This window comes from Lissotriton vulgaris, chromosome 9 (assembly GCF_964263255.1).
Source record: "Lissotriton vulgaris chromosome 9, aLisVul1.2, whole genome shotgun sequence".
Classification (NCBI taxonomy): domain Eukaryota; kingdom Metazoa; phylum Chordata; class Amphibia; order Caudata; family Salamandridae; genus Lissotriton; species Lissotriton vulgaris.
This window is the reverse complement of record NC_141697.1, coordinates 137,939,510-137,960,754: the sequence shown is the minus strand read 5'-3', so window position 1 is coordinate 137,960,754 and position 21,245 is coordinate 137,939,510. Positions and strand designations below refer to the sequence as shown.

The following is a 21,245-nucleotide window of genomic DNA, read 5'->3' as shown; positions in this document are numbered from 1 at the left end:
TAACATTGATTACAGTTTGTTCATTGGCCAAATGAGGTGAATTTTAAAAACTATTGAGATGTATTATAAAAACAAATTTTCAAGAGTAGGGATTGGATTCCCGCTGTGCATGTAGTTCATTGTGAATGGCACCTTCTATTAGTGGCGGCTCCTCCGCTAAGGCGGAAGAGCATCGGCCCACTGCCTTGCAGCAGTGAAAGAAAGGAAAAATAAAATGCTGATAACTCGAAGTTATTATCATTTGATTTTTTCCTGCTGCCGGCAGCACTGCTGGTGGGACTGCTCCAGTGACAGAGTAGCAGGAAAGGAGTTGTTTGCATGCTCCAAGTGTGCATGACTGCTTGGCCAGCCCTCTTGAGCCGGCAAACCATCCTGCGCACTTTGCATATTCTACACCCAGGCTGTATTACAGCCTGCGTGGAGAACACGCCCAGGCCCCAGCCCCTGTCTGAACACCGAACCACGGTGCTCAGACCAATCACAAGGCTTGATTGAGTGGCTAAGGGGAACCAAACACAACACTGCATTGCAGCATTGCAACATGTGATTGACTCAGGGGAGTCTTAGCCTGGGTGCTTCCTGTTCGGGAACACAGTCCAGTAGGAAAGACAGCAGGACGAAGGCGGAGAGGATTGGTGAGGGAGTACTTTTTTTTCTTTTTGTACACCAACTTAACACCTGCCCCCCGATCCGCCACCCCCGCAGTTGCCGGCCGCTCCTGCTTTTTAGTTACAAGCTATTATTCACTCTGCAGGATACTTGAGTAACAATGATTCTAGATTACTCATAAGGAGGCTAGATCCAACAAAGTTAGTGAGTTCATAACTTTCCACTAACAATGAAATTATCATAATATCCAAGAATTTCTCTTCCATAAGCCTAGGCAAAGGACTGGATCCACTGCTATCGAAGCTTAAGTACTTTTCAAAATTGAGAAATTCGCTGAGTGGCTAAAAAGCATTTTTCTTGAACACCAGCTCTTCCTTCTTGAAACACCGAGGAATAGGATCTGTAACTGGTAAAAGTGGAAATACATATTTCAAGAGAAATTGGAAACCTTGCTGTTCTGTGTATTTGATCTGCAATCTTCTAAGCATGTTTAGTGGATGAGGGCACATTAATGGCAACAAAGTGCAGTAGATATTTGGGGACAGATGAAATAGGCAGAGGCAATTAAACATAGCTGAAGTGGAAATATAGCATGAAGAGTTACTGATAAATGTACAATAACTAAGTACAGTTAGACCACCTCTTAGGTAGAACATTGATCCAGTTCCTGAGAGCTAGAAAAGACCAGCTCAGGGTAGGGGGCTAGGTACACAGAATGCACTTATCTGCCTCCTGCCGCCGTGAGGGGAACGGCTTTCTAGACGCCTCACCGACCTGCAAATCATCGCCGTAGGGGGAACGGCATTTCAAGGGACTACACCCCCACAAGTCTGAGTACCTCGCTCATCCAGTGGCACAGAGACCGTGCCACGAGGCGCGATAAGAGCTGCACTGCAGCCCTGTGGCCCCAGGGAACTTGTTTTCAGCAGCAACTGCTCCGTGAGGGAATCGGCCACTTGCACTTATCTGCCTCATGTCCCCGTGACGGGAACAGCTTTCTAGACACCGCACCGACCTGCAAACCATCACCGTGAGAGGAACAGCATTTCAAGGGACTACATCCACCACAAGTTCGAGCGCTTCGCGCACCCAGTGATGCAGAGACCGCTCCACGCGGCGTGATAAGAACCGCGCAAAACACCCGCAGCGCGGGCACGCCGGCGAAGCCCGGGCCAAGGGCGGGCCCGTCTGAGCCAGTCCGAGGCTGTCTGAGACTGGGCTGGACCATACCCCTTACATCTGCACGTAGTAAGTACCCTCTGTGGTGTAACTTTGAACCTGGGGCTTTAGAAAGTAATCATTCTATTGCCTATATGCTAAACTAAGCCGTCAGGGACCTTGTATTTCTGTATGATAGTAACTTCAACCATTTGTACCCATTTTTGTTGGTTTTGGTTAGTTTAATACAAGAAATTACTATGGGGAAGTCTACTTCTCCCCGGTCTAGACCTAACACTAGACAGAAACCCCTTAAGCAAACCCCCGTTATACAGCCGACTGCGATCGATAGAATGCTGCAACAGGTTTCCAACGAAATAGAATGCACAGAGATGCGTCTCTCATTAACACCAAGAATGATAAGAATTTCCCAGTCCACGGAGAAAGACACCCCTGTTGCATCCCATTCATCAGCTTTCTCAAATTCCTCAATATTGCCCCCTGCACAAGTTAGTATACCCACAAAGAGAATTGTTAAGGCGGGCACGGGAGGGAGGGCGAAGAGGAAAGGAGCCTCCCGGAAACAAAGCGCCCACAGGGGTGGGATACATGAGGAACTTTCCCCTGGGATAGTTCTTACCAATATCCCAGGGGGTGAACACCCTGATTTTAGCAAAAATAAAATCTCCAAGCCCCCGGGCTGGGTACTATCATTGAAATTGGAGCTGAAATGTTACTTAGATCAACTCATAAAATCTGAAATGAGAGATGTTATGAAAAGTATTGCTAAACTAAAATCACTTATTGATGCATGGGGAATTAAAATTGATGTTGTCTTGAACACTATTGATATAGCTAATTCTACGAAAAGGGCTGTTAGCCCCCAACGTACTCAGGCCATCTTGCCTCCTTGTGTCCAGCCTCCTATTGCTGAAGGTCCAACAAATGTTTTACAAGTGAATTCGCCCATTCTGTCCAATGGCCCTATCCAAGTGAATTTAGGTAGCCCTCATAGTAGGGCGTCCCACCATTCTGTTTAAACCCAGAAACCTAGGGCTGTGGTTCACACTACAGTCATCCCAGATGACCAGCAGATTCAAACTATTGCACCAATAACTGGAAGGAATCTAATACCATCAACGACAAGTTTGATAAACTCTACTCACCCCTGTATTGACTTACCGCCAGCATCATTACCATATGTGGTAATATTAACTGCAGTTCCATTGCTGGAAGCCGGTTGTGTGGAAACTTACCCCGAATTAAAAAACAAAGTCATCCATTGGTTGAGTAAAAACAGACAACTCCCTGACCTAGTCCAGACTGAAATTCTATTCATTAGGAGGGTTAGTTGGCTTGGCCAGAGACAAAAAGATAGTGTAGTGGATTGTGTTCTAATTAATTTTAGAGACAGAAGGGTGGTTCAGCATATTCTTGGTTGGGGGCCAACAATAGCGACTGGAGTCATCCAGACAGTTCCCTTGGATTATTTTTACCCTCCAAGCCCTCTCCTAGATAGAGTGGGCAGTGTGTATAAAAAATGGGAACTACGTGCCCAGAACAGTCCCTTGACATATATAGGCCAGGATTAGGGCAATAGAGAGCAATTTAACATACCTGTACGAAATAGGTTCAGTCCCCTGGATTTGGTTGACTGACTAGTCCCTAGTCAAGATAACTTGAATGTGGGGGGCGCTAGGTGGCGCCAGACCAATATGGCCGCACTAGAGTGAAGCTCCTGCCTGACCGGGCATTACATCGCTCCTACATCCATCCTGACCAGCTGGACTACGGCGCACGCCTTCCCAGGCTGTCGGGGACGCCGTGCTGAGCCCGGCGGTACCTCTCTTGTGGCCGACGGACTCCCTGGGGCGGAAATATCAGATGGCGAGTCCGCACCGTTCCGGTGCCTGGAGGAACCTGAGACCCTGAGGCGGACTGCTGTGCTGGGCGACTCCGGGGATCGTGGGCCTACTCCCGCGGTGGAGCGCGGCCTGCCTCTCCCCCCTGACGCTGCATCTGGTGCGGAGTGCCGACGGACCCAGCGCTGGACCAGCCTTGCCCCCTGTAGCGGTGAGCTGTGTCGGGAGGAGAGCGGGGGCGCTCGGCTTTGGTGCCCGGCTGGTCTCTGTGTGCGCCTCCCGCGTGTGGCTGCCTGGCGTTCTCTGTGGCCGGGGGAGCTTGGGCCCTGGGCTGTGGGGAGCACAGACGTGGGAGCTGTGGCCTGCTACCTGCCGCCGCACCGCTCCTGAGCCCTCCCTGCTCTTAAGGCTGGACTTTGTTGGCGTCCGGGGGCGCATGCACTTTCGGTGCACCAACTCGGCCCCCCACGTGGCGTGGCCTTTAGGGCCTATGTGGACAGGCTGTGAACTCTGCCTGCTAACTCTTGGGGGAACGTGTGGACGCTGCTGTCCTCCTGTCGCTTTGCTGCTGTTGCTCCTGGAGGCCTGCTGATCCCCCCCCCCCCATGCCGGGCCACTGTTGTTGATTACTTGGGCTTACTCCTGCTCCGACCTCCAGGCACTTGGCTCCGGCGCGGTTTGTGGCCCCCGCGTGGGACATCGGTCCGTGGGGCGACCAGCTCCCGTGCTCTTTGCGACTTGACGCCAACGCTCTCCTGTGGTGCGAAGAGGCCTTGCATACCAACCTTCTACATAACTTACCCTGGTCACCTACATCTAGATTGCGCCCACCTCTGGCTCCTCTGCTCGGGCTGTAAGTCTCGCCCCTTGTCCTCGCCTACCTGCTTGCCTGTGGCTGGGAGGGCTGCACTGCTCAGCAACTCACGCCTGGATCTATAGCTCAGCCGGTACCAGCTCTCCTTCCTCCCTCGCCGGCCTAACCCTCTTCGAACCTGGTGGCAACTGTCTCCACTGCGTCGCGGACGCCGAGACGAGACATGAGCCGCAGCGACGCAAGGCAGTCTAAAATACCGTTCGAGACCAGGAAAACGTCTAAAACAGTGCCAGAGGACGGAGGCAGCCCCACCACGCCGGCCCCGCCGGAGGAAGATTGGAAAACCCTTTTGCTGGGCATGAAGCAGAGCCTCTCAACCATAGATTCTAAGATCGACACCATTAATGCGCGTGTGGTAACTAAACTCGAACAGCACGACACGCGCATAAAAGAAGCAGAGGACCGGATTTCAACGCTGGAGGACGGGGCTGCCTCCTCCTCCAAGCAGGTCACTCAGATGGACAGGTTGCTTAAAATAATTGTTGACAAGAATGAGGATTTGGAGGCGAGGTCCAGACGCAATAACGTTCGCATTTTAGGCCTGGCAGAAACAACCAACACCGGGAAAATGGAGCCCTTTGTCGAAAAACTTGTCGTCGACCTGTTCGGAAAAGACTCATTCTCCCCTCACCTCATTGTGGAAAGGGCCCACAGATCCTTGGCGGCTCGACCCCCTCCCGGATCCCAGCCAAGGCCCATCATCGCGCGCTTTTTGAACTATAGAGATCGCGACGCGGTACTGCGACGCGCGAGAGAGCTGGGGTCCATACAACATGGAAATGCAGTACTGTCCTTTTTCCCTGACTTTACCCCATCTGTCCAAGAAGCCTGACGCAAATTCACCCGGGTTAAAAAGAAGCTGCAAGCTCAAGAGCTCCCTTATGCCATGCTATACCCAGCAAAACTAAAAGTCTCATATCAAGGCAAGCAACACCTGTTTCAGAACCCCCAACAGGTGGAGGATTTCCTAAAACAGCACAAGAAGGACAGACGTTCGGAAGAATCTCCACGCCATCGCTCTAGGTCACCGTCACCGCTATCACAGCAAGACTAACTCAATGCATTGTTCTCCTGTGCCCTGGGGGGCGCGGCTCCCTGATTGCCGGGAAGGTTGAACTTCCCCCGAGAGCAACCGAGAGACCCCCCTGGTCTCTCCTAAAAACTCTGTAGGACTTCTGGCTTCCTATGTGCTCGGTCACCCACCTCCGTCCCACATGTACTGACTGGGGGAACCTAGTCCTACGTGGGTGCAAGAAGGGAGGTGGTGGGCAGGTCTGGTGCCCCTAGTTCTGACCCCCAATGGGCGAACCCCTACGTTTCACCGCCCCCTCGAGGGTAGTGATATGTGCACTGTTTTTTATGTTAAGGCAATGTTGTTTCTTAATGTTCTATTTGGGAGGGGTGGATGGGCGGGTGCTACTTCCCCGGCGGGTTGGGGTGGCCGGTGTGGGTGGGGGGGAATTCCGACATTTGATACTCACGGCCCAAAAAGCTCCGGAAGACGTTTGGATCGTAATTAAAGTACTGGTTGTTGTAACTGCTAGGTCCGCTGCTACCCTTGTTTCTGGTATATACTGTACTATCATGCTTGCGTATAGCACATTTTCACGTTGGATGGGATGGGGGACGTAGCGAATACGCAGACAATCCAACAACTACAACTAGTTTCGTGGAATGTAAGGGGACTAAACGACCCGAGGAAAAAGAGACAGATTCTAGGCTACTTAGATAGACAGGGGGTCTCCATTGCTATGCTACAGGAAACACACCTAAGTCCAGGCGGTCCCCCACAGTTTGCATCCCGTTGGGCAACTAGCAGAGTATTTTCGTCATATTCCAACTATGCCAGGGGGGTCACCATCCTCGTTAAACGAGGTGTACAGTTCACCCCTGCGGGTACTGAAACTGATGCGGGAGGCAGGTATTGCTTTGTATGGGGCAGATTGTATTCCCACACTATACTTTTAGCGTGTTATTATGGGCCGAACGTAGATGACCCCTCATCCCTTCTCACGCTGTGGGGTAAAATGCAGTCGTTGGGGATTGCCCATGTCATACTGGGAGGGGACTTTAATACTACACTACGACCATTGGCAGATAGATCTCATCCCCAGGCTACGCACTACACGCGGACGCAGCGTACCCTGTCAGACATAGTAGAGGAACACCGCCTGATAGATACCTGGAGACATCTCCACCCCACGCAAGCACAGGGCACGCACCACTCAGCCGTGCACTCTACCTGGGCGCGGTTGGACTACATCCTCTGTACGGCCGGGCTCTCCCCCTGGCTTACTAAGGCTACCCACCTTGCACGCACTTTCTCAGACCACTCCCCAGTGTTAGTGACCCTGCGCGTCCCCCTTGAAGCCTCCCCCTATTTAGGCTGGCGCCTCAACCCGGCGCATTTAACAGACTCGGCTTTCAGGGCGGAATTAGAACAGGACATAAAAGATTTCTTTGACCGCAACATATCATCTGTGTCCAGCATTACCACGGTCTGGGAGGCCTTTAAGGTCACGGTGCGAGGCTGGTGTATTGCTAAGGGGGGTGGAGTCCTCCGATCCTTGCGCGATGAGCTGCGAAAATTGGAAACTGAACTGAAGCAGCTAGAGGGGGAAGTGGGTGACCCTGCACGGGGACACTCGGTAAAAGCCACAATACGTGAAAAACTCAATGAATATGCTGAACTTTCAGAAAAGGAATGCAGGTTCCGAGGGAAACCCTTTGCTGCGCGTATATATGGGGAGGGAGATAGACAGGGCAGAGCGCTAGCTTCCGCTGTTAAACCCCCTAGATATCACAATTACATCACTACCCTGCTGGATGACCACGGCACCCCACACAGAAATTTGCCGGACCTACTCAGGATCCTCACTGAACATTACTCTACACTATACTCCTCCCATAGATCCACCCCGATAGACCTAAACACATACTTGGCAGACACTGCGCTCGCTTGGCTAGGCCCCTCCCAGCAGAAATTCCTTCATCATATGCTTGAGCTGGAGGAAATAACGGACGCCATAATGTCCATGAAGTCGGGTAAGTCGCCGGGTTCCGACGGATTGCCGATCGATTTTTATAAGGCATACATGCATATCTTAGCCCCGGTTCTGCAGCAGGTGTATTATGCTGCGCTTGAGGAAAACATTCTTCCGAATACCATGCGGGAGGCCCTAATAACGTCACTGCTAAAGCCGGGCAAGCCACCTGAGTCTTGCGATTCATACCGTCCCCTCTCTTTGTTAAACACGGACGCTAAGATTCTGGCTAAGGTTCTGGCGTCGCGCCTTAATTTGTTAATGGAAAGACTGGTACTGCCGGACCAGGCGGGCTTTGTCCCAAACCGCGCAACGTCCCATAATTTACGCACCCTTCACGCGGTGACACAGGACATAACCCCCAACTGTGAAGCCGCCGCTATTTTTCTTGACGCCACGAAAGCGTTCGATTCGCTAGAATGGGACTACCTGTTGGCGCTCCTAGAAAGAATGGGCTTTCCCTTCAGCTTCCTAGATTGGATTCGGTTATTATACCGACAACCTCTGGCCTCCGTGGTGCTAAATGGATCGCGATCGGTTCCCTTCGAAATCCAACGTGGCACGCGGCAGGGATGCCCATTGTCCCCAGTACTATTCGCTATTGCTATCGAACCTCTAGCGGCCAAACTGCGCCAACACCACAATCACCGCTCTCTCATCTACCCGGACAGGCAGTTACTCATAGCCCTCTATGCTGATGACATGACCCTTTATGTACACAAACCCCAAGAGAACTTGAACCCCCTGCTGCGTGAGGTCACCAAATTCGGGGGGATTTCGGGTGTACAAATAAACTGGTCGAAATCTGCTCTTTTCCCACTCACTGAGAAGACCACACAGTTTCCCCTAGATTACCCCCTTGTCTGGGAGGCGGAGGAGATTAAATATTTAGGAATAACAATAACTAGAAAACGCGACATGCTCATCAGAGCTAATTATGGGACAGTCATTGACAAACTGACTGACAATGTCACCAAATGGATACACCTCCCATTGTCCATGGCGGGCCGCATCTCACTTATCAAAATGGTGGTTCTACCAAAACTACTATACCTCTTCACTAATATACCATACAACCCAGGAGTGAATTTCTTTCATACACTAGACTCGCTGCTGTCACGCCTAATCTGGGGTGGGAAGCAGGCCCGAATGAGCTTAAGGTCCCTAATGCTCCCGTACCATCAGGGCGGCTTCGACGTCCCTAACTTCAGGCGCTATTATGACTGTGCGCAGGGCCACTTTGCTGCGTATTGGCTCCGTCCCCCCCCCTTCATGGCACATCTTGCGGTCGAAGATGGCTACATGAGGCCGATGCAGCCATCGGGTTACCTCTATTCAGAAGCTAAACTCACTGACAGCGACCCTTCTACAGTCGACTGTACAGTACTGGCCTGGAGGCACTTGACGGCTGCCATGGGGACGAAGTTCTTATACTCGCCACTCATGATCCTAGCGAATGACCCACGGCTTAGTATCGCTTGCGAAGAAATTGGCCGCAAATTACTCGCACGCTTAACATACCGCACGTGGGGGGACCTATACCTGCAAGGCAGTTTCCGCACATCGGCGCAATTCTTCGGAGACGAATCTCCCTCTGTCATGGATACATTCCTATACGTGCGTCTGAGGCAGGGTATTAGGATGGTCACACCAGCCTTCCCAGTCGAACCTGATGTAGTCCAGCCTCTCCACTTACTACTCCAATCTGACAATCCGAAGCATGTGGTCTCTATGCTCTATAAACATACACAAGCCGCCTCGTCCCCTCCCTTTCTTAGAGCCAGGAGGGAATGGGACACTGATTTGGGATCCTCCATGTCCGATGACGAGTGGGAGACATGCTGCGCGCACACTACTGCGGTTACAGGAAACGCGCGCCTCCGGCTGGTCCATTATAAGTTCCTACACAGGCTGTATTACACACCTGCCAAACTGCACCGTTTTCACCTCCGGGACAATGACAGATGTCTCCGCTGCAAGGCCGAGGGCGCGGATTTTTTCCACCTCGCATGGACATGCCGAGCGGTGGCTGAGTTCTGGGAGGCAGTGTTTGAGGCCTTGTCCGATATGGTTGGCGTGCCAGTGTCACCTAGCCCTGGGATTGCGCTGCTGGGGCAGGCATGTCCCGCGTTGACCGCACATCGCAAATTCTTTGCACTCGGCCTTCTCCTGGCAAAAAGACATGTGGCGTGCCGCTGGGGTCGCGGTCGAGCGCCTAAGTTCAAGGACTGGCTTACCGTCATGACTACATGGCAAGACCAGCTCCACAATTACGCGGACTTGCTGCCACACAGATCTAGGCCCAAGGACATCTGGGGTCCGCTGGTTGCGTACCTTCAACGGCTGCAAGCTGACTCTCAGTCGGAAGACGATGAACCAGAACGGGTGACTATTCCTGCGGCACCAGGCACAACACACCACTCCTAAATGACCTTGTATAATACTGCCTTCCCCGCTACAAGTACTGCACCTTCAATACACAACCCCTCCTCTGTCCAAGCACATCGAGGCTCCTGCCCCGCGCCTCCACAGTAGGGTAGCCTACCCGCGCAATCTGGAACCTGCATTCCTCTCTCACGTGCGAGTTGCACCCTCTATGGTAGTCCTAGTATCCAGAACCACCTAGCTGATTATACATGCGCGCTGTGTCCCCCATGGCATGCACGTTGCATACAGTGGCACTAGGTTCACCCACCCGTCCCCATTCTCACACAACTATTTAAGATGCAGCCAATGGGATAGTTTACGGGCAGGAAAACGACCCAATACAGGCCGTTGAGTTTGTCGGATCTTTTGGTTACGGTTATGTTGTTTTAGTTAGCATGGAAGGGAAGAAAAAATTGGAAAAACTGTGAAACCTCAGGCATTCGATTTCTTAACTCCAATGTTATTCTACGTACCTTGCGAATGCTTCCTTATACAGCTCCCACTAGCACTCTTTGCGGCCGGCCCTGATGGGTTGTAGGCGGCTTGCTGTGTCAATCTAGTTTTCCCCTGAAGCATAGTACTCTCCCACAATGGTGCGGAAGCGGCCGGCCTGCTCATACAGGTTGTAGGCGACAAAGCTGTGTAACCTCTACTGGTCATAATAAAGGTTTTCAAAAAAAAAAAAAAAAAAAAAAAAAGATAACTTGAATGTGGTACAAAATTTACCCATTACTTTCCATCTTGTAGAAGGACTTAAAATTACTGACCAACCACCAGAAGTCCCTTCTGAGATAATCTCTTTGGTAGGTGCCCTTCGAGCACCGGAAACTCCCCTTTCTAATTTAGAACGTATCATTCTGGTTGGCGCTGGGTGACATAAGCAGGCTAAAACCATTTTCCAGGAAGTACAGCAGGCTGGGTCCCGTACACAGAACACTATGATCTTATCCTGGAAACTAGCAGGCCTTAACTCAAAACTGGATCATCCAAATTGGGGAGCCTATATAGATACCCATGAGCTATGTTTCTTTCAGGAAACCTGGTCAAGGAAGTCTCTATATAGAGTAAGTTTGTAGAAAGAAAAACGTGGTCCCAGAAACCAGAAGGAGGGCTACGAGGGGCTGCTGGAGACATATCTCAAACTCCTCGATCGCCTGTACTTGCAAAACTTTCTAGCAGAAAAACTGCAGCTGGAAACCCACAGGAATGACTTCAGTGGTTCCCCCACACATTACATGACCCATGATACCCTGTGCCTAGAAGCAGCACATCTACGCATACTGCACCAGCTGGAGCTTGCAGAGCTGCTCAAGGCCCGCACAGAGCTTGCACAGACTGTCCTCGAGCTCAACAGAACCCTCCAGCTGAAGGACGTAGAGATCCAGGATCATGGTGCACAATTTGGATGTATGTCGATAATAACTTGATGAAACATGTATAAATGCAAGAAAGTTATGCTGACAGACTACATAATTGGATGAACCTAATTACCTTGAAAAAGCCCTGGCTCTACTTGCCGGACAGGGCGAAACACATGTCGGCTGTTCTTTTCTGTTAGGTTGCAACATTCAATACGGAAAATGACAAAGGTTGTCGTTTGTTTCACCAAAACTAAAGGAAAATTGACAAATGAGTGAAATGGATACTATGAAATGGAAAACATAAATAAAAAGAACTATCCACACTCCGACCAACCTCTACTGTGCTGTCTTCAAAATAATGAATCTAGAGATTAAACCATTGATGGGGGAGAATATATATATTTGAAATGGAGGAACACTTGCTCAAAAACCTTTTCTATATAGAGTAGGGTATGTTGCATAGTTTTCCCCAGCTGTTCAGGGGCACAGGGGTAGACCCTGAGGTGGCCTCTGAATCTGGGTTGGTATACATCTGGGTTGCAACATCAAAGTGATAGACACTTCCTCTCCAAACATTCTGTGTATTCTCCTGACCTTTTTTAATAACATGAAAATTGCTATCATTAACATTTATTCCCGACCAGTGAAACAGTGACAGACATCACAGGCTTAATAGTGTTTGGAAACTTTTTTACATTCCTTGCCTGAGCCCACACATATAATTATTGGGGGGGATTTTAACCGTCATTTTGAACCATTAAATGGTTTAATACTACTATCACTAGGGAGGAGGATTTGGTATGGTCAATCCCTGATCGCAATACATATCCGGTTAGGGGTTGGACCCCCACAGTCCTCCAGTTGAACTCCCTTATCCTCACTAATCATTTAAGGGCATGCAATGGACGGTTTCCCTCAGAGAAGTCCGGGTATCCCCACATTATAACAAGTTGGGACAAACATCTATTATTGACTACATTCTGGTAGATGTGGAATTATGGCACAGAATAGTAGATTTTGTAGTTAATCTTCGCTGTGAAAGTGACCATAACCCATTGGTGCTAGAAATCGTCCTGCCGAACCTCGAGCAAGTTTTGTACCAATCTGCTCAATCTGCCCCAAACTTAATAGCAACAGAAGGAGGCAGAAGAGTTTGCTGGGGAACATTTGTACAGTCCACTGATAAAGTGGCTACCCTTTATGAACAAATTATTCCCCATTTGGAATTTGCCTTCCATACATTTTCAAATGACCAAGGTTCAGAATCCTTGCAGGAAATAGGCAAGAATCACCAGGACATGCTCTCTAAACTAGTAATGTTTTTCTGTAACAGAGAGCCAAAAAAAACACTTAGATGACAAAAATAGACATTACTGGTATAATAAATCATGTAGGGATGCAAAAAGTGCCCTGGTGTTAGCGGTTAAAGAAAAGGACAATCAGTGTATCAAAGAAGCTGGGGCAGTACAAAAACAAATTGTAACTGAAGCAAAGTAAACATGGGAATTAGATAAATGGGAAGCAAATCCTCTAGAGATATGAGAGGCTTTTGGAACCTAGTAAGAACTGGGAAGTCCGAAGGCACCTCAGCAATTGAACCGAATTTGCGGAGGAAGTCTGGAGGTTGCACTTTCAATCATTAATCTCCAGACCTTTGGATCAAGTCCCACCAACTAGGGATTCATCCATTTATAATACTCCCCTGGATAGTAGTGCTCCTACTTGCACAATAAAGGAGGTTACTGCAGCACTAGGCAAAATGCTCCCAGCTAAAGCGCCAGGCTTGGAAAAAATCACTGGCGATTAATTTAAGAATGAAGGATCTGTGTGGATACCCTATCTCTGGGTGTTATTTAACGCCATCCTACAAGGGATAGCGTTACCTCTGACCTGGACAGGTGCAGAAATTATCCTAATTTGTAAGAAGGGCTTCCCGCTTAACCCAGCTAACTACCGCCCAATAAGCTTAATTGGCGTGACACATAAGCTATTTGCCCACGTTCTTCTGGGTCGAATGCAGACTTGGATTGAGGAAAACAATGTTCTAACACCTCTCCAAGCAGGTTTTAGATGTAAAACTTCAACCATTGATCAGATTTTCAGATTGCAACAGATCCACTGGAAAACAGTGATTTTGGAGGGAGGTAGTCTCTACCTAACCTTTGTGGACCTTAAATCTGCATTCGATATGGTGCAGCGTGATCAGCTCTGGGGCATCCTTCAGGACATGGGAGTTCCAGAGTATTTATCCCGTTTGCTGAAGCTTCTGTACAAGGATACGTATGCGAGAATTAGATATGGTAAAAAAGGGGAATTGACAGTCCCCTTCCCAGTAGAGAAAGGGGTGAGACAGGGTTGTGTGCTTGCACCGATCCTGTTTTCTCTCTTTTTAAATGGCTTAATAGATACCCTGCTGGCAGTAAAAGACATTGCCTCACCAAGGTTAGCAAATCGTAAAATACCTCCGCTTATGTTCGGGGACGACACACTGCTACTCTCGAAGACCCCTATGGGTATGCAGCGTGTATTGGAGGAGTTCTGTAAATTTTGTAAAAAGAGGGATTTGGAGATAAACATCCAAAAAACGAAATATATGGTATTTCATGCAAACACCAGCAATTGTCCTCAGCCACAAATGGATGGCAAGCCCCTAGAAAGGGTTTCTACCTTCGATTACCTGGGCCTTACTCTTAATAACAAGATGGACTGGGGGACCCAGGTAAAGAAAGCAAATTTAAAATTTACACAATCCATAGGAGGCATTCTCAAAGTCTGTAAAAGTTGTAGCCAAAAAGCTGTAGGACCACCTGCTGAAATATATCAAATACAGGCTAGGGGAGCATCCCTTCATGGTGCTGAATTGTGGGGTTTCTGCCCCTCTAATGCTATCTCTATAAATGAGAATACTTTTCTTAGACAACTCTTGACTCTACCTAAAAGCACCCTCTTGACACCGTTGAGGATGGATTTAGGAATCGGTCCGATAAGCGACTTAATTGCTTCCCGTCCACTCTTGTTTTTTGTGACGCCTGAGCTATTACACTATGTGGAGGAATTGAAGGATGTAATGTCTATTCCAGGAGCAAGGAACATCCCATGTTTATTGTATATTCGCAACACATGTTTCACATTGGGGCGAGCAAACCTATGGTTATTGCCTGAGGAGACCTGCTCCTCCACTCCAAAGAAAACCCTTCAATATGCCTTTAAAGAACACAAATTAGCTCAACTCTCACAGAGTACTAACTCCTGCTCCCTGACTTCCAGGTTTCTGGACGTCAAACAGCAATATAAACTCGAACTAGTACTCAACAGTATTCAACCAATCTTTGCCAAGAAATTGTTCTTGCAGTTCAGATATGATGTGCTTCCCTTGAGAGTATTTACCAATAAATGGAAGGGAAACCCCAAGTTGGACTGCCCTGGGTGTAGTTCGGCCGAAAAATCTGAATTTCATGTTCTTCTCTTCTGCCCGGCTTACGGAGTGCCAAGGTCCAAATGGGTGCTCCAGTTGTGTAGAAACATGGGAATGAGAGATCACACTGAGGCCTATAGGCTATTTAAATATGACCCACACCCATTATTTGTCTTTGCAATTTCTAGATTCTTGTTTGCAATGTGGCATATTTCTCAGAGCCATTATAGAGAACGAGTGTTCCTGTATAAGTTAAGCCTGCCTATTAAATGAGTTTGCTGCTAGTTCATAAATTGCACTATTACCCATGAAAGAATCTGTATAGCTAATCGCTTCTCATTTTAATCCTTTTAACTTGTTTTTAGTGGTTTTAAATATTATTTATTGTACGGGTTTTAAACAATTTTTGAAGTGAGTATAATTGCCCTGTTTGATTAAAACTTCTTTGCCCTTCTCGAGACGTGCCGCTATTGGGCCTAAAACGATTCCACAACTTTGCACTTTTCTGCCTTTGTAGTCTTGTTAAATACTCCATACACATAATGTTTGAATTATTGTGTAACTGCAATATGGTGTCCTATGTATGTTTTTTAAAATTGTTCTTTTATGGCTCTGTGCTCTGTGTTTGTGTTTTTTGGCTTGACTTGACTTGCAATATGAAAGCTGTGAGCAAGGAGGACAGATGTCAGCAAACAGAGGCAATCCCCCTAAGAATCAGCAGAGTGTCCACAGAGATGAAGGCCTCAGATCACTGGAAGGATTTTCCAGGACTCACCTGTCTTTATATGCGTCGGAAAATAGATGGTATTGGGCAATTATATTGCTACTTAAGCATGGTGTAGCATGCTGCTGAGATCTTGCTGAGCCCCTTCCCTTAGCGTACAGAAAGCTGAGGAATGAAAACTGGTTACCAGAGTAGATAGAAGGTACACAAAGGAGGCATTTCTCAGTATCAATGGGTCCCGGGGGGACTTGGCATGAGCCGGTGTCCCCCCGGGGTATTTCGCGCAATGCGACCTCCCACGGGAGGCGATTGGTTGGTTCTGGGAAGTGGGAGGGGCTTAGCGGTGCTTGGGGTGGGAGCGGGAGGGTTTACGTCACTCGCAGCGAGTGAGGAGGCGGCGGCGGCGAGTTTTTGACCCACCCGCCCGCCCTTTGTTTTTGTTAGGATTGGTCATAATGGTGTTTTTTTGTTTTTGTAAGTTTTTTGTGTTTTTTCAAAAAAAAAAAAAAGAAGAAAATTATATTTACAAGACATGTCACTTTAGGGCAGCATGGGCAGTGCTCCTTTTCTGTTATGTGTTTTTGTTTCTCGGTATGTGGAGGAGAAGATCTGTAATAATCCACAAGGACTAAGGGATGACCGCTTTCATTTATAACTATTACTTTGATATCTACTGTTTAATCATTTTTTAACTTGATGTATTTAAATTTTAACACTGTGCTTGTACATATTTTATTGCACTTTTATGGTCTAAGACCGAAATAAAGTTATCAAAGGGTTTTTGTTTAGGCGTGTTTTGGGAGTTAGGATAGTCTCGAGCGGATATATCCTTTCTCTCTGGGGGTGGGGGGAAGGGTAGGTGAATAAGGGAAAGAAAAGTTGGAAGGAAAACTTAGGTTGGTATTAAAACGGTTTTGGGGTTTTGGCAAAATAATGGAATCATTGGTGAATGGTGATGGAAAAACAGTTGGGGGAAAGGTTTTGGAAATGTACAAAGTTTTGGGTTTTCCATAAACGAAAAGTGCGGAGTCTGTCTTTGGCTGTTCTAATAATAAAAGTGACCTTTTATGCAATGAGCAGAATTGTGTGGAGTGTCTTTATTGCGCGAAAGCGCATCCATATAAATCTAGGCCTCAGATGGCAGGAAGTCATTGCATCAGATGTGTCTGTGCAAGGATTCTTCTGACAGCGTAGATTGAAGATCTTTATTTAGTTGAAGGCAAATAAAGGCAACACACCAGAAACACAGGGGCGGTACAGTGCGCGCCCGCAGCTGGCTGTCAACTGCCAAAGGCAATAACTGTCATTGGAATCAGCTGGCATTCTAGAATGCCAGCTGGTTGCATCACAATGCAGGCGCATGGGAATATGGGAACGGGGACCTAGGGGGGACAATTCTAAGGGAAAGGCAAGAATGAATTACAACGCAACAGTCTGCCTTTATATTAATGGATGAAGTGGATATTATCTTGCGATGCAGCATGCTGATGAGGCCTTACTATGGGATAGATCTACATGGAGATATAGGCATACAGAAGGAGGGGCAAAGAAGCCGCTGCTGCTGGCCAGTAGCGCAGCAAGAAGAAAGAATGGGAGACATTTCTGAGAATGAAAAGACCATTCGTGAAAATGAGGGCTTCAAACGACAGGTGGGCCTTCTCCTGGTCCTGCCTGCTTCCAGGTGTCGCAGCACTGATGGGCAAGAACCTGTGAAGAAATAAGCATGCCTGGTGATAATCTGTATAGAGGAGCGTTCAGGTGTTTGTGGCCAGTGAATCTAGACCTCCAGGAACGGTGGCAATCTCTTTGACAGTCAGCAGAGTGTCTCTGAAGCCCAGAACATCAGGTGATAGGCTGGACATGCCCACTAGACCCATTATGTGTGGCAGCCTCAGGTTTGGCCTCACAATGTAAAGTCAGGCCTGGACTAGGTGGCAAATTGTGCATGAGCCTACTGGTGTGGTTCTGCACAGGGAGAAAATCCAACAAAATACTAGGCAATGAAGTCAGTGACATACGCCGCCAGTCATGAGAATAAAAATGGTTTCCAAACAAGAAACATCATGACATCCATCGATTCCAGGGTCCCAGATGACAGCTGGGTATTACAACAGATCCACTCCTAGGTATGAAATGAAGCAGAGTGCAGCTCTTGAAGTTCGTGGGCAGTGAAACCAGAAGGGAGAGAGGAGGCATTGCCACAAAAATCTGATATACTCAGTGCCCACTAGTCTCCTCCTTGAGCTTCCTTTTCTCCTCCTCCCTCCTTTTCCTCCTGCTCAGTTGAGCTGTAAAGGTTAATGTTAGTTCATGTGCATTACAAAAGGAGCCACCAGAGTCACACCTGCACCAAAACCAACAGCAATAAAAAGTTACCATCAAATTCTTTCTCATCACAGTAGCTGGGAGAGAAGGGGCAGAATCAGTTACCATTCAGGCTGGTACCCTCAAGTGCATCCTATTTTCCTTTCCATGGTCAGGGGGGCTTCAACCACAACTCCAAAGAAGACAGACCTCTCTACCTCTGCGTCCTGCTACATCCAAGAATCTTCTTTTCTTCGTATGTTTCATTACTCCATGGTGCATTTATTGAAGGAGTTTACCACGATTTACAAATCTAGGGTGTCTCCAGAATTCAAAGGCATTTGTCCTTCGGTTTTACTTAGCACGAACTCGACCTGAAGGTATCAGAGCGCTTTACAAGAGCATCAGTTGCATTACAGATGGCCACATTCAATTTTTTTTAGGCACTAGAAGATGACGTGATTTGCACAGAATCACAGGATGATGAGCGTCCCTGCCGAGTCTCGAACCAGGTTCCCCAGCTTTGAGGTCGACCGCTCTAGCTATTAGGCCATATTCTCTTGCAGCAACAAACTGATTTGATTCACATCTGGCCAACATAAGAGCTGTACCTCATCTCCTTATTTTCAAGAGGTCCTTAGCTTTCAGCTTCATCTGCACTATATGTGTTTGTTACCGAGGTTATGACAATGTTTTAAAGGCCGACATTTCACATCAATTAATTTGTACAAACCTATCTCCCTTTTGAAAAGCACTAATACATCTTCTGGTGTGGTAGCTCCACAGAAAACTATGAAATAAATACATGCTATACACATACACAAATATCCATCGATTAAAGCATGTCAGGGTGTTATATCAGGAAAGAAAGGATGAGGATGAAGAAGATTGTCTGAAATGAGGGTGGATATAATATTTTAGAATTTAAAATTTGAACACAAAATTGGCATTGCAATATTAAATTCCTTACTATCATACGGGTGGATGGTAAGTGGCTTACCTTGATGCCCTCTATCCTGAAGCCTAGAGTTGCAGTCGAACTGATGGTCTCCCTCCACTGCATATAGCGCGGCTTAGTCACTCCCTGGTGTGCGTTCTCCTCCTCTGTGGGCGCGAGGGGGTCCACTTCGATCATCTTCTTGTACATGTCCTTCCGTAGTTTGGGGTTTGCTCGGGCCTTGGTCAACTCTTCTTCCAGGTATGTCCTGTGAAGAAACAATAAAAAGATGGTAGTCCCCAAAGCATCAGAGTCTGATCCTCATGCACTAGATTGAAGGAAAGTTCAAGCTTAAAGCAAGTCAATTCTTTGGCAGGAAAAGTAATAGTTTGTCGTTTTCATTAGAGTCTCGGCTCATAGAAACCAGGATCTTAGCAAGTTGTTAGCGCTCCAGATGTGAGTAAGTAGTTCAAATTGAATGACCGTTCCAGTAAACTTTATTTATGCTGAAGTACAATCACTCCCATTGCACTATCATAACCGAAACAATCCAGTCTGAGGAATGGACAAGCTTCCTTCTAGCTGCCGAAGCTTGTTGGGAATCTAAACTTGCTCTTCTCTGGTCAACAAGCAGAGCATGCTGAGTTATGAACCAAGGAGCAGGAGAGGTCATCCAAAAGAGATGGCTGTCTAGCTAATTCTTCACAGGGTAAAACCACATCTGACATATGTTACTACTTTGTCCCTCCCTTTTGTCACAATGCTTTCTGTCTGAGGATGGGTCACAACCAGGAAGTAGGCAACCACGCTAGTGTTTTACCAATAGCGCAGGGACCAGTAGCTACTGGTCCCTGCTGTAAGAAGGGCAGACATGCCTTTCCTTCTCTTTCCTTCTTTCACTCCCCTCCCTTCCACCTTCTACTTCTTTCCTTCCTCTCCTTCTTTCCTTTCCGCATACCCTACCCTGACTCCATCACCCCCCCACATCCATTGAAATATTCTGTACAAGGTTTATGCAGTTTATGTGTGGCTATGTGAAAGCACCAAAGTGGTTGTGTAGCATTTTCAGTTCATTCTTATTTGTATTGTTTCCCTTTTAAGTTTATCTACCTTATGTTTCCCTTTTAAGATGCTGTTCTTTTGTTGTGCTTGTGTCAGAAGATTCTCTATTGGAATTGTTTATCTGTAAATGTGTTGTACTGGTATTATTCTGCTGGGACTTGAAGAAGAGCGTACTGTGTTATCTCCATTAAACCAGTACCAACTATTCTTGGATTATTTGAATTACTTACCTTTATTTACTACAAAATTGGCAACGAGGATGGGATTCTAGAAGCGAAAACACTGACATCACGCGAATACAGAAAGCGCTGTGCGGGCCAAACACCAAAGATTTGAAAAATGCAGGTAACTTTCTAAAATTCGTAACACCACCTCAGTTGTATATGGAAAATTCTAGTTTCGACTCCAATAACTCTTCGGCGTAATTATACAATGTAGTTCAGTTTAAAGCCATGTCGGACGTAAATCTTCTCACACCAGTAGAAATAAAGGTTCAAAAAAGCGAGAAAATCTTGTATTCACAAGACCACTTTCCATATGAAGATGGGGATCATTTATAGTCGTTTTTGTAAAAGAAAGTAATTCCACTCCAGTCCAAAGTGATTCTTCTCATTCACCAAAAAACTCCAAAAGTTAAAATATTCATAAAATATCCGAAAATGTACCACTCCTGTGCTGCAAGTAGAGTAGATAGGTACTGGTCACCCTCGTCGCCAATTTTGTAGTAAATAAAGGTAAGTAATTCAAATACTTACTGTTGGACTACGAGGAAAGCACGCAACATTCTTACAGGACTACGTTACGGAGATGACGTACTACGTGACTGTAACGGCATGACATCACTGCGCGACAACGTACAATGTCATTGGTGGCCATTTTGAATTGCCATAGCAATGCGGCAATCTTACACGGAGGCGATATCACCGAACAGTTGGATGAGAATTGTTTTAATATTTGCGGGGTTACTTTAATGAATTATTAATTTTAAAACGCTTTAACATAATTCTTTTAGCTAGCAAATATTATTTTCATCTTCTTAATACGCATTTTTTTTAAGTGTGAACACTCTTATTTACTATATCTCTTCTTGTTTACAGTTTCACATATTCACAACTATGCAATTCGATCCTCCATCGACATTTCTCCAAAGTAAGGGGGATCCTCCTATACCTTGGAATAGGTGGAAGGAGGAATTTTTAACTTATCTTAAGGCTATAGATGGAGAAAGGATGGGGAATGAGAGAAAGAAGAATATTTTTCTTCATTGTCTAGGGTCCTAAGCCATTTTTAGGACTCTTCCTCCAGTACCTGGTGATTTGGGCAATTTTGATGAAGCCATGTTACGTGTTGAAACGAAATTCAAACCCACTATTAGTAATCGTTATAAATTCTACACCAGGGCACAAAAGGATTCTGAAACTTTTGATGACTTTATAACTGCTTTGAGGTCATTAGTTATTTCATGCAA

General features: G+C 47.1%; 1 protein-coding gene across 1 annotated transcript in view; it reads right to left on the bottom strand.

The window, feature by feature from the left end:
* The window catches only part of ITPKA (inositol-trisphosphate 3-kinase A), a 589,909-nt gene that overhangs the window by 160,850 nt on the left and 407,814 nt on the right, over positions 1–21,245 (bottom strand). Inside the window, exon 4 of the mRNA XM_086937204.1 lies at positions 18,779–18,983. Within this exon, the coding sequence (XP_086793330.1) occupies positions 18,779–18,983 (205 nt within the window). The remainder of the gene's footprint in view (positions 1–18,778; positions 18,984–21,245) is intronic.